Here is a 16,069-nt window from a genome sequence, read left to right as displayed (position 1 = left end):
GCTGTCCCTTTATCATATAGTTGTACAATGTCAGAAATCAAAGGATTATTTTAATTTTAAAGATTGAAAAAATAATTAAGAACACAAACTCAAAAGAAAATTCATCAATATCTCAACCACCACCAGAGATCAACGGTTATAATTTTCCTCATAAAAATATTTCATGAGGGTTGAGCTGTCCCTTTATCATATAGTTGTACAATGTCAGAAATCAAAGGATTATTTTAATTTTAAAGATTGAAAAAATAATTAAGAACATAAGGGTTTACCAAAAAAGTGAGAAAAACATACAATAAACTAAGTACTGAACTGGAGTATATATCAAACAGTTTAATGGAACATATCTGAGGATTTAATGCAACTATCAACTGTGCTCTAACCTAATGCCATTTTCTTACACCACATTTGCTAAGGTAGATGAGGGCTTGTTCAAGCTAAAATCACACAACAACAATTCCCAGGCAAGATGACCCGCTGTCGAGGGAGCACCGTCTCCGTTGTCACTATAAGAATGAAGAACATAGGCACTAAAGCAAGGAACAGGATTCGTTCGTGGTTTCAATTTCTTAACTAAGTTCACCTATTGACCTTTGAGTGCTCACCTTCCGGAGGTGCTGGTGGAAGCTATAGCTGTAAGTTGATCCTTTCAGCCCATTTCTAGATATCGGAGTAAACATGATCTCCACCCAGTTCTTTGCCGGTGGCCCCTGCTGCTACTCGTAAAACATCCTCAATCAATGCGAAATTCCCCATTATGTCCACATGAGCGCCACTTTGGGTACCTCGGCCTTCGAGAAGATTAGCCGGAGGGGCATGAATGTATTCCCGTATGTAAGTACGAATGCCTGAAGGGTTGAATCTAGTTTTTCCTCACCAACCTTATGCACACATGAAACCAGCACTTAAAACAGGAACTGTTTCATCTCCATCAGCAGAGAAAACGCCTCCTTTAAGACATGAATCTTCACTGCCACCCTCAGCTGAGGTGTCTATCTGAAACGGAATAGAGCAATTTAATTTGTAGACATAAGCTCTTTCTGTGGGGATTCCAACACCGTACATTGAGTAGATCTCCATGTCTGGAGCATTTGGTAACCTGAAAATTTATATTGCACTTGTCAAGTAAACATAAAGAAAGGGAGGAATGAGGAAACTCAAAGGCATGATGATCTGGTCGAAAATAGACAATTCACTAACAACAATAGCTCACAGATGTTAACCGCAAGTCTAGTAATCCTAAGAGGCTAAGCTAACTATGACATTGGCTAAGAATGCAGACTCAACAAATTATAAGATACTATATAATGGTTATTTACATTAATGAATCATTTCACTCCATATAAAGGTTATCTAAAGACACGTTCAATTAATTCAAAGTATAATAAAAAATACAATTATTGCACTGAAAAAAAAATAGAATAACCAAGAAAGTAGAAAAACCTCACTTTGTTTCTAAGGGGTTTGACCAATATTTGTAGTGTTGATATTTCGTGTCATCCAAATTATCTGTTATCCCATACGAAAAATGGGCACCTCCCTGTGCCATCAATTTGGGGGCAACAAAATGAAGCAGATCTAAAATTGATCCAGCTGTGTAAACCTTGTTATCAGCAACTGCTTTAATACGATGATTTCCTATTTCATGATACTCGATCCATATATCACAGTTGGTTGTTAAGTTGGGCAGCTTAACACTCTTCACAGCATCCTGCTGATCAACAATAATCATATGAACTTCAGGTTATGAACTAGCAAACCAAATATCTCCTAGCATGCAAAACCAGAAAGCACAATGTATAATGACCATCCCCTCGTAAATGCATTTTAATGGATAAAATTTTCCAGAAGGGCATGCTTGCATTTGACATAGGAGGGTGTTGAAACTTGAAGGTTCAGGGGATGGTTAGAGATAGAGAGATGGTCCTTTTACTTAAGCAAAATAACTTGATGATAGCTAGGACAGTACCTGGAAATCATCCCTCTTGATCTTGGAAGAATGTGCCTCAGCCACATCTTTCCCAAATGAAATAATTCTCCCATAATTCACACTTTTCACATTATCTTCCAAATTGATGTTTGCATTTTGAACCATGCCATTGATGCTGTTGTTCCTCAACCTTTTTGCACCACATTTAAAGCTTGCTCCTTCAGGTGACCAATCAAGTCCACCCCAGATGGTGTCCCCACCTTTTGGTATCATTGACATGGTGGAATCCCATGTACGGGTCATCCGCATTAAATGCTGGAAAGTTTGCAGACCAAATACATCTTTGTCCAGAAAACCTGGTGCGAAAGCCCTATTTAACAATTAGCATTTCATCAAGCTCCCAAGACAAAGTAAACATGCAAATATTCATACTATCTGACAACTACCTTATGTTTGCAAAGAGTGAAATGAAACATGTTGATATGGTTTAAGGTGAAACAGCATGCTTGAAAGCATGATAGCACCACTATGAAAAGAAACTATTTCCAAGGTTCACGGAATATAGAATCAAAACTGACTACAACAATCGCTTGCTTGAAATGACTGCTCATAAGAAAATGACAAAAGAGAGGCCACATGTTGAGGCAGTAATGCAAATTGAACAATGATGCATATTTTAGTGATACCTTAACATTGATCTAACCTTTTACTTTGTTCACTCAAGAACTAATAACAATACTATCAGAATAGAAGCCATTAGAAAAGCCAGATTTATTACTGGTTTAAGAAATGCAAAAACATTATTTTTTGTAAAATTAACGCCATAAAAGCAAAGCATTAGAAAAGTTAGCTCTCCATAACAGGAACATTTTTCCATGCACATGATCTGGGGTGACATGCTTAAGGGAACACTTCATCAACGCAACAGTAATTCTGGGAAACCATTGTGTCATAAATAGCATCATATATGAGGCCAATTCATTGGTTTGAAATGTAGAAATATGACAACTACAACCCTAGCAAGACAAGAAATACATCTTTGTTCATAAAATAGTAATTCAAAGAAGTACCTGGCAACGGCTATATCCCTGCCTTCAACAGAAAATAGTTCTGAGACCGATTTTGGGGCACCTAAAAAGGGTCCACCGATGTTCATTACTGCCATTATGTGCTTCACACGCCAATCTGATCCACCCCCCACCACCCATGGGAGCTGGTGTTTCGACCCATTTCATGAAGTGCAGAAAGTACAGGACACCCATTGAGTGCGGAATTACTACAACCTTTTTCCCACCATTTGTTGCTACCATCAGTTCTATGTTACTTTTCATTCTGCTCAAAGTTTGGTCCCTGACCTGATTTATTCAAATAGACATGAAGTAATAAGATAATTTCAGGGAGCTATAGCATAATGCTATTTTCAAATCATAAACACAAAAGAAAAACATCAAAAGTATGCAAACACACACACACACATACACAAATACATATAAATGTTAGGAAAAACTTATTTAGCAGAAACTTTGGGATGAATATGAAATCTCAAAACAAGTGCATACCTCAGTATTCTGGAAAGATAATCTCCAATCATAAGCAGCCATATACATTGTTTTTTCCTCATATCCAATTTGAGCCAAATTAGCAATTAACACAGCCCAAACAAAATACCCTACAGCAAAGTAATCAGCTGCCACAAGTCCAGATACAGGTCTGACCTTTATACCCGGAGGGTCCAACAAATATAACTGTTGGGTTGCTTCAAGATTTGAAGACCAATAAACTATATTGGTCTGACCCTTATACCCTTGAGTTGAAGACAGATGATGTGATAAACAAACTATATTCCATCTTTAAAAAGCATAGAAAAAAGTTATTATAACTATTTTTCTTAATAATATCATGCGAGTCAGTATAGGAAGGGGAAATAAATACTTTTTGTATAGTCTAGACAATAAATATACTTTAAATATATGTTTTCAAATCTATCTGATCTAATAAAACGGTCTGGGCACACGATACGAATTCTCTGGGCGCACGTTAGCAGGACTAACGGATCCTGAGTTTTTCGTCGCTTCACCGGCATTTCCTTCCGATCTCCAGTCTGTTTTCGCTCTCCTTTGTTTTTTCCTTCTACTGGTATGGATTGGAGAAAGCTTTTCGATTGTCAAGCAAATCAAGAACTTTCCTTTTTTTCCCCAAATCAGAACAACGAAACCCTAATTGTTCAGCCTCCTCCTGAGGTCTTCGAGGCTGGAACGACAGAGTGGAAGACTTCTCTGGTGGGGCAGTTCCTTGGTGCAGCCCCAAATTTCATCACTCTACAACGAACCATCGAAAAGCTTTGGAATCATCCATCACAAGGGGCTCGAGCACAGGTAAGTCTCGTAGGAAATAACCTGTACATTTTCTCATTTAGCTCTGTATCAGCTAGAGACTGGGTCCTAGATAATGGCCCTTGGCATATTCTTCATAAACCTTTAATTCTTAGGAAATGGGAACCCAATCTCTAAAGACTAAATTTTGATTTATCAAGACTGCCACTTTGGGTTCACCTTTATAATATTCCTCTTGAACTGTTTTCAAAGGAAGGCCTTAGCTATATAGCCATTGCCCTAGGAGTACCTCTTTCAATGGATTCAATCACTGCTTCCAAATCTAGGTTAGAATATGCTAATATTTGTATCGAGATAGGGGCTAAAGATGAACTGCTTGAATCTGTTGAAGTAATGCTAGCCAATGGTACTACAACTACTATCTTTGATATTCCTTGGTTTCCTAATAGATGTAGGAGATGCAACACGTTTGGTCACTCGGATAAAGGATGTTTAGTCAAAACATCCTTTGCCCCTACTACTACTAAAATATAGAGGATAAAAAATAATCACAATGAAAATTCTGATCTTAAATCTCAAGAAAAATCATCTCTGCAAATTTCTTTGCCTGATCCTTCCCTACAAAATTCACTGCCAGATGTTATCCCTTCAAAAGATCAGACTGCTTCAAATGGAAAGGAACAAGTTAATGAACTTGGAAATAACAATCCTATACAAAAGGTTCAACTTTCTAAAAGTGACTCTCTTATTCCTATAGATTTGTCAATTGAGGATATTAAAGAACAGTCATCTGAACCTCCATTTTCTGAAGTCCCAGATAATGGTGAACAACCTGATCAACCTCCTGAAACTGCTCCCATAACAAATAATTCTATAATTAATCCTAAAAGAGGTAGAGGTAGACCCCTTAAGAACACAACAAAATCTGCTATAAGAGGTTCAACAAATAGATTTGAAATCCTCCCCACAGTGGATGAATCTTCTCCTTCTTTTGATATTCAAGCCAGGAAAGCAAGAACTGCTGCTGCTGGGGTTGTCAAACTCATCAAAGAGCTCAAGTCTAAAAAGAAAGACCATATTAATGTGATCAAAAGTACCCCTGGAAAAATATAGAGGGCTCTTCCTCCTCTATTTCTCAATGATCATTTCTTTCTGGAACATAAGAGGATTCAATAATCCTTAAAAACAGATTAAGGTCCTGAATAGAGCTAAACTCTATAATGTTGATGTTCTCTGTCTGTTAGGAACTCGGGTCAAACCTGAAAATTCTGGAAAAAAAAACTTTCATAATATTTTAGGGAGCTGGAATATCATTAATAACTATGATTCTGCTGTCAATGGCAGAATCTGGCTTCTCTGGAAAATAAGCATTGATCTCACTCATTGCTACTCTACTTATCAAAGTATCATTGTTAAATGCCTTAATAATAACACTTCTTTCATTATCACTGCCATTTATGGCAGTAATAGTGGTTCTTAAAGAATATCTCTTTGGCAACATCTCAAAATTCTTGATTCCATGTATGGTTCTCAACCTTGGATTCTGGGAGGTGATTTCAACACCTACCTCCATCACAAAGAAAGCTCTGACTCTCACCTTCTTGGCCCCTACTCTACAACTGATATGCTTGACTTTCAAGAAATAGTTCAAGACCTTTCTCTCCAAGATCACCCATTTTTTGGCCCCACTTTTTCTTGGAGCAACAAACAAAAAGAAACTTATCTTGCTAGAAAAATGGATAGGGTGTTAATCAATCCTCCTTGGGCTTCCTCTTTTCAAGGATCTTTTGTTGAATTTCTTGCCCCATGTCCCTCTGATCACAGTATGGCCATAGTCTGGACTTCTAAAGAAACTCAAACCAATAGACCAAATCCATTCAAATTCTTTAATTTCTGGACCAAACACCCTAATTTTCTTGATGATGTTCAATCCTCTTGGCAACTTCCTACTCAAGGCAACCCGTTGTAGAAACTTTTCCTTAAGCTTAAACGTTTAAAACCTTGTTTGAAGAAGCTTAACAAGGATAATTATAGTGACATTTCTGCAAGGGTAAGGCTCAAGAGAACTGAGCTGGAGCATATTCAAATCTCTATTTTAAATGGGCATAATTCTATTGAAAAATAATTAACTGTTCAAAAGGAGCTTTTTGCCCTTAAAGAAAATGAGTTCATGTTCCTTAAGCAAAAAACAAAGGTGAGGTGGATTAAAGATGGTGACAAATGCACTAAACTTTTTCACACTACTATTGCCTCTAAATTTAAAAGAGACACCATTAGGGTTCTTATTAACAATGAGGGTAAAAGACTTGAGTCCTATGATGATATGGCTAATGAGGTCCTTGATTTCTTCAAGAATCAATTAGGAACTTCTGATCCTAATGTTCTTCCTACTGATTATGCCTTCTTGAAAAATCTGCTTCGTTTTTCTCTTCCTACTGAGATTGCTTCTGAGCTTACCAAAACAGTTTCTGCTGAAGAGATAAAAAAGCTCTGTTTAGCCAAGGCAATGACAAAGCCCCAGGCCCTGATGATTTCACTCCTATGTTCTTCAAAAACTCTTGGTCTGTGGTAGGGGAGGATATTATCAATGTTGTTCTTTACTTCTTTCAAGAGGCTATAATTCCCCCTGCTTTCAACTCCACCATAATAGCCTTGATTCCTAAAATTCAAAACCCCAGTAAAGTCAAAGATTACAGACCCATCTCTTGTTGCTCAGTGGTATACAAAATTATCACTAAAATCCTTATTAAAAGACTTTCTTTGCTGCTGTCTGATCTCATTACCCTCAACCAAACTGCTTTTGTGAAAGGGAGATCTATAATGGGTAATACTCTTCTTGCTCAAGAATTGGTGAAAGGCTATGGAAGGAAAAACATTTCTCTAAGGGATGCTATAAAAATTGATCTTCAAAAAACCTTTGATTCTCTCAATTGGGATTTTATTTCCTCTACTCTCTTTGCTGGTCTGCCACCCACTTTCATAAGATGGATTGAAGCTTGTTACAGAGAAGCTAGATATTCCATATCCTTTAATGGAACTCTAATAGGTTTTTTCAAAGGTCAGAGAGATATTAGACAAGGAGACCCTCTATCTCCTATTCTTTTTGTGATGGCTATGAACATTCTCTCTAACATCCTCAATCTTATTGCTGCCAGAGGTATCTTTGGATACCATCCAAAATGCAAAAAAATAGGTATCACTCATCTATCTTTTCCTGATGATCTTTTGATTTTTTGCAAAGGTAATCTTGAGTCTATTGTTAGTGTTACCACTGTTCTAAACCACTTTTATACCTTGTCTGGTCTTAATCTTAATATCAATAAGACTGAATTTTATGCTGCTGATATTTCAGCTGGAACCCTAAATTCTATCAAATCTGCCACTGGTTTTAAACAATGATTTCTTCCTGTTAGATATCTTGGTGTTCCTCTGGTTACTAGAAAACTTACTGAAACTGATTGTATGTCTCTCCTTGATAACTTCAAAACAAGACTTCACAATTGGTCTGGAAAACTTTTAAGCTATGCAGGATGCCTTGAGCTTATTAAAACTGTCCTCTATAGTGTTGTTAATTTTCGGTGTCAGCAGTTCCTTATTCCCCAGAAGGTTATCAATTGACTTGAACAACTATGTGCTCGTTTCCTTTGGAAATGATCAGATAAAGTTGCCAATGGTGCCAGAATTAGCTGGAACAGATTATGCTATCCTAAATCTGAAGGAGGTATGGGCTTGAAAGATCTTAGCTTATGGAATAAGGCTTGCATGATCCAACTCATTCGAAAAATCCTTGCAAGTAAAGGTTCCCTGTGGGTTGCTTGGATTCACTGTTATGTTATTAAAAACAGTGAATTAAGTGACATCAATGTAAGTTATTCTTTAAGCTGAAGCTTTAGAAGACTTCTTAAACTTATAACAGAGGCCCTCCCAATCATCTCTGCTGGAATCACTAAAACCTCTGCCATTTGGGATGAACTAAGGGAGCATAGAGATAAAGTTCCATGGCAGAAAATGCTATGGTTTCCTCTCCATATTCCCAAATAAAGCATTATTTCTTGGATGATTATTCTTGATCGTCTTCATACTCGCGACAGACTTTTCAGAATGGGAATCACTACTGATCAGATATGTATCCTTTTCAATGTTGAACCCGAAACCAGAAACCATTTGTTTGTTTTTTTGAATGTGCCTTTGCTTCTACTAACTGGAACTCTATCATGTTTCTTACCAACTTACGAGATACTCACAGGACTTGGGATGCAAGAATTGAATGTGCTGCTCACAAATGGAAGGGAAAATCTTTACTTTCCATCATCCTAAGAATCGCTTGGAACGGTTTTAACTACATGATTTGGGAGGAAAGAAATAGGAGGATTTTCAAAGGTGGATCAAGAACAACATACCAAATTCTTAAGTTTGTCAAGGAATTTGTTCGTATTCAGCTTAGTGATAAAGATATTAATAGAATGGATCATGTAAACTCCAATCTTTGTAGCAATTAGGGTCTCGACTAATGATTTTTTTTCTTTCTTTTTTGTTGTATAAAGGGGTAAATTTCTTCCTATTGGGATGCCTGTTATTTGTTGAACTTTATTCTTGGATAATAAAATCTTACTTATCCAAAAAAGAAAGATTAATAAGACTAGGTCATGAAAAAACTAATAATTACAAAACGCTCTTTTACATATTATATTATGTAATATAACTACAACAATATACGTTACGACACATCAACTTAGTACTTGGTAAACTGCTACTCGAACTTATATTTTTTCTCAAATTGATGTTTAATATTTTTCTTATTATCTTAAATTGACGGCCTGAGTTAAAGACACGTCTTGTAAAAAATGAATTTTTTTGTCCACCCATGACTACTTTCTTAAATATGATGGTTTTTGTAAATAATCTACATATGTTGCATCTAGTGAGAATGAGTAAAGGTTATTTCAATAACCTATGCCTTAGACCTCTATTTATTGTGTATACGAGATCAGGACTTGAGGATTATCAATCATTTGTCCACCCTTGATATATGGTACATCAAAAAAAAAAAGTCTTAATATTATATTACATTACTGAAAGTATAATTGGTTGCCTCGGTCATTTATGACCTTTGGCCTTATTTAACCTTTACTCTTTCCCATTCTAGAAATTTTGATTTTAATTGGTTGGTCTCTGAATTGACTGTATTTTCCATCACCACTTCCATATTCATGGTCATGGTACCTGGTTTAATGCCACTTTGAAAATTTTAGAATTTCTCCTCGTCTAATCACTAATGGTGGTTGGTAGGTTAATTATCCTAACTAATAATGGGAATTTCTTGGTCACAAGGTGTATGTGAGCCAACCTAGTGGCCCCAGTATATAATTAAAATTTTCCATTCACATTAAATGGTGTAGGTGCATTTATAGGTAAAATTTTGCAAATAATGTAGGCGGAATAATTAATTAATAAAATAAGATATTCTCAAATTTATTTTGAGATTTAGGTTAGTTATTACAATGTACATGAAACCCGCCAAAAGCCATTTTTTTTTTTTGGTGGATTTGATTTCATTATTAGTTTGATGGGTCCAGCACAAGTCAGTGATGTAAACAAGTATGATTTGAATCACTGATCCTCAGAAACAGAATTATAAGCTGCAAAACCTTCTTTTGACAGTATAATTACTGAGTCACTTATGCTTCCTTTCTACCAACTAATTTTACTCCCATGCTTAGACAAATCCAACATGAACTATTCATTGATGAAATGTGATTCCATCACTCTATATCCTGCAGCCGGGAAAGATTTGGAGAGATGCGTGACAGACTGTAGTGGGAAGAGAACCGAGCCAGGATACACGAACAGCGAAACGAAGGAGATTAGCCGCTTGCTGGCGCATTTCTAAATCATTGGGGTGTTTATTTTGTGTCATTCTCTTCTTCCATACTTGTAGAATCCCTTCTACAATGATCTAAGCAGGTGTTTCTACATACTGTCACCTTTTGCCAAGTTTTTCTTTTTTTTTTTCCAGCTTCGTAGCAGCTATCATGGTGGTGGGATTTTATATTACTAGTTTCTTTGAAAACAAGAAATGTTGGTGGTAAAGAGCAGCGAATGTGTATGTGGATAATGGTAAAAATGGAAAACAAATATAATAAAAGAGAGAATGTTTTTCATCCTTCTTTTATGCCTATTAGCAGGGATTTAAATAGCGGTCGAATAGCAAAATAGCAGCTGCTATATAACAATCGTGACAGTGTTTAAAACTGTTATTACGGAAAATAGCATAATCACACTAATAGCAGTGGATCACAACATCAATTTAACGAGTAGCGATTAATAGTGACAATGGTAGCATGTTATTCCCGCTATTATTCCGCTATTCTATTTAAAATATAGTTTAAAAAAAAAAGAAAATCAACTCCTTTAAAAAATATTCACCATTGCGATACTCACAATGACCGCAATAGCATCCATTATATCCACAAGCACGATAAACACAACGTGATTGGAAACGCGACCATAACTGCAATTTAAATCTTTGCCTATTAGGGATGGGCATAGGATTCAAATTTGATGGATTTCGAGGGTCGGGTTATTTAAAAAAAATTTTGAATTTAGATCAAATTGATTTTTTAAGAATAAGATTGAATCGAAATTGAATGTAAAATAAAAATTATTAATCCAACTAAAGTATTATAATATAATTATTATATTTATGAATAATTATAATAATACATCTTTATATATATATTAGGGTGATGTTTTATCTACTAAGAATGATATATAGTAGGGTCGGGAGGGACTCGACCATGTTCCACTGATTTGGGCCTAATTCTTTGGGGGTTCTATGTAATTATGTAAACCCAAGCATTCTCTCTGTGTTGAACCAAAATGGTCTGATTACTGTTTTAGTTCCTTATTACACTAAACTCTTTACTTAACCTCGTTAGTTACTTTCGATAAATTAATGATTTAAACTTTTATTATTATTAGATCATACAATTATAATCACGAGAAAATTTAATTAAGAATTAATTGCATCATACGTCCTCAAACTATGATACTCTTTCAAAGTTGGTCTCTAAACTTTTGAACATTTTATTTTCATCTCCAAACTATATCCTTCATTCTAAATTAGTCCTCAAACTTTTTCGGCATTTCAATTTCATCCCAAATTATATGTATATATAAATCATGCTCCATTCAATAAAATCGTCAGGCCAAGCTATATTGTTTAAAAATAATAATGTTTAGGTTAAACTATGGTTAAAACTAATTACATATTTGGATGAAGTTGAGGATAATATTGAAAGATTTAAAAGTTTTGGGGCCAATTTAGAATGAGGGTAATAGTTTGAGAATGAAACTGGAATGTTCAAAAGTTTAAAGACTAATTTAGAATGAGTATCATAGTTTGAAGATGAAATTAAAATATTCAAAAAACTAGGGACCAATTTACAATATGAATCATAGTTTAAGGATATATGATGCAATTAATTCTTTAATTAATTATATTTAATTGATAATACATTTCAAAAATCTCGAGGCCATTTTAATTGATGGTATGTTATAGTTCTTGTTTAGTCCTCTAGAAATTATGAAATTTTAATTTAACGTCATCGTAAAAATACACTCTAAACCCCAAAAGGACAGTAATTCAATTTTAGCCACTCTAAATACAATTTCTGCCTTGGCTTCAAGTTTACAACTAACAACATAAAAGTACATGATCAAATTATTTAGATTTAAAGTTGAGGGATTAAGGCAATGAGTAGGGTTGTCAATTTGGATTGATAAAACTACTATTTGTTACGTACTGGGATATTTAAATCCGTATTATTTATGCATATTAAGATATTTGAATTTGAGTCTACATTACGAAATAGAGAGTATGTTTATTTTTAAGAGGATTCAAACCTTGATCATCAAGTAACATATCCGAGTACTCAACATATTATTTTAAATTTTGAATTCAGATTTTTTTCTTCCAAATGTTGATATAGATGTTCAGACTAAACAATTTGACGTAGTCCTGTAAACGAACTGAACGTTCAGCGAACAGTTCTGCGGGAAGTTCATTTATGTTCGTTTATTTATTAAACGAACGAACATTAACAAGATTGTGTTCGTTTAATTAAACGAATAAACATGAACAGAGGACTCGTTCATTCATTTACGTTCGTGAACGTTCGATAATATGTTCGTTCATTTATGTTCATTCATTTATGTTCGTTTGCTTATGTGTGTTTATTTATGTTTAGCCAAATATCTCTAGACTCATTTAAAATATTAAAGCACAATAAATTTTAATCTGATACCCATAAAAAAATTAAAATTCAATTAATTTTAAATATAAATAAAAAAACTTAAAAAATAAATAAAAATATAATCCTAAAAATGTTAGGAAAGAAAAAAAATATATATTTTCATTTATGTTTAGTTACGTTCGTTTATGTTTATTTATTGTGTTATTTTACGTTCGTTCGTTTGTGTTTATTTACATCCGTTCGTTTACGTTCGTTTATTGTGTTCGTTTATTGTGTTCGTTTATCATTTAAACGAACGAACACGGACAATCTACATTCCTTAACGAATGAACACGAACAAGAAAATTTTTGTTCGTTTATGTTCGTGTTCGTTCATTTGTTCGGTTAAAGTTAAACGAACGAATATAAACATACCCTTCTTCTTGTTCGTTCGGTTTGTTTGCATGCCTAATTTGATGATAAAAACATATTTGAGTTTTTAGGTTGATTTGCGGATTTAAATCTCAATATGTACAGGTCCTTTCGGGATTTATCATCGCTCGACACTCCGTATAATTTTTGGTTATTCGTCCAATTATATTTTTATGATTGTACTCGTATATCAAATTTCGAAATCGTTCGAGTTGTATCTTCTTCCTCAAAGAAGCACTGAGCTCATGGAGTTCTCTGATTCAGGGGGTAAAAACTGGGTGATAAGAATTACAAATTACTGGAAGAAAAGTGAAAGGAGAAAATGACCACACATTATCTGATTGGCTGTTGGCTTACAATTAACCCCAACAAAGGGAAAAAGAAAAGTTAACTTTAGTCCTTACGATCATCAAACTGGTAAAAACAAATGATAAAAGTTACCCAGTAATCAAACCTGCAACAGCCTGGCGCCCCTCCACCCGCACGCGCGGCACTTCCGACTCTTTTCCTCGGTTACATCAACTACAAAGTACACCACTCTCTCTTTTTCTTTACTTTTACCCTTTTTGTGGATTAATTACACTAAACATCTTTAATATACGGGCTACATTATAATTTAATCCTTAAATTTCAAATTGTAATTCAATCTTCAAACTAGAGTATCGTTCACATCAAACCCTTTTGTTAATCTAATTATCAACTTTGAAGTTAAATGTAAGTTTAGATCTAAAATGATTTTTTTAAGATGAATATTTGTCAAGTCAGATTTTTATCAACTTGAACCTAATCCAGATATTCTACCTCTCATATCGTCATCTCATCTAAGCATTCTATCTCTTCGTCCGATTGACACAAGTTTAGGGAGGTTTCACCCAATCCAAAAAATTGATAAAAACTCACACTTAATCTAATGTGGTACAAATATATAAAAAGAATTATTTTTATTAGATAAAATAGAGAACTAATTGAACAAATATAGAGAAATGTATTACATTATTGTAATTATCTGTAAATATACAAAAGATCATTATATTATTATCTCGCGTCGGATTAAATCAAAGATTTTTCATCTAAATTTAAGTCGACCTTATTTTTTTCAAAAACAAAAATACTCGACTCATTATGAATTAAAAAAAAGAAGAATACATGATTCTATAAGGCTGAATCAAGGTGAAACATGTCAAATCTGGACTCATAATCATCCTTAATTCTTTTTCTAAAAGAAAACTCAGTAAAATATGAGACCTCCCTAATTCGAGAAAACCCACATCGGAGGGATTAAAGGTTAAACTCCAGTCATTTATTTTTGTGGACTTGGAGTAAATACATATAAATATTTTAAAATATATGATTTAGAATTTTAATTTAATTTAAATTCGGATAATAGTATTAGAATAATTTATAGATAAAAATCCACTTGTTTATGCCTTTGTCACTGTGCAGTGCCGTACACAAACGGAAAACAAATATTTATACATAAAAATATTATATATACCGGCTCCAAACTAAACTCAACAGTCCAGTTCATATTGATGAATTTTCTATCATTTGTATTCCCTTTCTCTCTCTGTGTGCGTTCTTTGTTTCACATGATCTACTTGCATGTTTCTACTTAATCCGTGTCTTTGCAGCTTTTGACACTCTCTAAGTAGACATCAAAGCTTTAAATTAAACATTTCCTGTCCCTCTTCTTTTATTCTCCTTCTTTAATCCTGTATAAATCTCTGTTTCCCCTGTTCGTGGTTTGTGCTTGTGTGTGTATGCAGAAGAAAGAACACACTATGCATAGAAGAGAGAGTTCCATGGTGGATACTACGGTTCCTCATAGAAGAAGAACCCCTTCTTTCTCTTCAACCCTTCTCGATGCCATTTATCGATCCATCGACGACTCCGGCTACGGAAACGAGCCGACATTGTGCCATTACAGGGATAAAACAAGTGCAAACCCTGTTAAGAAACAGAGCAGCGGTGCTCCCATGGAAGGTGGTCGAAAGGCTTCGAGTCTTAAACGTGATATCATGATCGACGATTATCGCTCAGTTGTTCATTTCAACTCGACTTCGAGCTCCTCGGATTCCAGCAACGGCGGAGTTTTCTCGTCGTCCGAAGCTGAGTCGGGTTATAGAGAGAAATCGAGAAGATCCAAGCCGGTTAAGTACGATAAATCTACGCGGTTCTACGACGACGACGACGACAATAAGAAGCGAGAAAAGGCCAAGCGAGAAAACGGCGGTGGGCTCACAAAGACCAAGCTGAAAGCATTGAAAATCTATGGTGAATTGAAGAAAGTTAAGCAACCAATTTCCCCCGGTGGTCGTATCACTAGCTTCTTAAACTCCATCTTCAATGCCAATGCCAAGAAAGTGAAGATGTGCTCCAATGGGGTTTCGGCCGATGTCGCTTTTCATCGAAAATCAAAATCGAAAGCTTCATCACCCTCTTCATTCTCCAGGTCTTGTTTGAGCAAAACACCTTCTTCAAGAGGTGATAATAATAAGTACAGTAATGGTACTAAAAGGTCAGTTAAATTTTGCCCAGTTAGTGTCATTGCCGATGAAGATTGCAGACCTTGTGACCATAAATGCATTTATGAAGAAGATCCCAGATTAACGTCCTCTTCGACTGTTCAAAAGAATCTTAAAGTTTCTTCAAGAACCGAGGAGTTGAAGAAAAAAGAATATGCAGTTAGCAGTAAAGCAATTGATTATGTGAGGAGTTATCAAAGAAGGGGTATTGGGAAACTGGATTTGAGAGGGTTTATTGAAGAGAATGATGATGAAGACGAAGAAGACGATGCACTGAGTTGTTCAAGTTCGGATCTTTTCGAGTTAGATCATCTCATCGGAATCGGAAGGTACAGAGAGGAACTACCGGTGTATGAAACTACTAGGTTGAAAAATAATCAAGCCATTGTTAATGGCTTCATGTTGTAACTTATAAGCTCATTTTCTCAATTATTTTTCGTCTTTCAAATGTAACAATTGGCTTCGGGGGTTTGGAACAGAACATTCAAGTTATTTGAGTAACTATTTTTTTTATTAAGAAACATCTTCTAATCGAGTAATTATATGAATCTGGATGATTTCATAATAAAATCATATTGAAATTAAACACATAAATAAAATCTAAAATGATAAAATTGG

The 16,069-nt window shown here is 34.9% G+C and overlaps 1 protein-coding gene and 1 pseudogene across 1 annotated transcript; one reads left to right on the top strand and one right to left on the bottom strand.

The window, feature by feature from the left end:
* Positions 1-587: 587 nt before the first annotated feature.
* LOC120192279 lies at positions 588-4,010 on the bottom strand (annotated as a pseudogene).
* Positions 4,011-14,705: 10,695 nt separating this feature from the next.
* Positions 14,706-15,903, top strand: LOC120192314 (protein BIG GRAIN 1-like B). Its single transcript, XM_039195105.1, has one exon. It carries the CDS (start codon positions 14,708-14,710, stop codon positions 15,857-15,859), a length of 1,152 nt encoding a protein of 383 aa, XP_039051036.1. The 5' UTR covers positions 14,706-14,707; the 3' UTR covers positions 15,860-15,903.
* Positions 15,904-16,069: the final 166 nt, after the last annotated feature.

Source organism: Hibiscus syriacus, unplaced genomic scaffold (assembly GCF_006381635.1).
Source record: "Hibiscus syriacus cultivar Baekdansim isolate YM2019G1 unplaced genomic scaffold, ASM638163v2 tig00116974_pilon, whole genome shotgun sequence".
Lineage (NCBI taxonomy): Eukaryota > Viridiplantae > Streptophyta > Magnoliopsida > Malvales > Malvaceae > Hibiscus > Hibiscus syriacus.
This window is presented reverse-complemented; position numbering and strand designations above follow the sequence as displayed.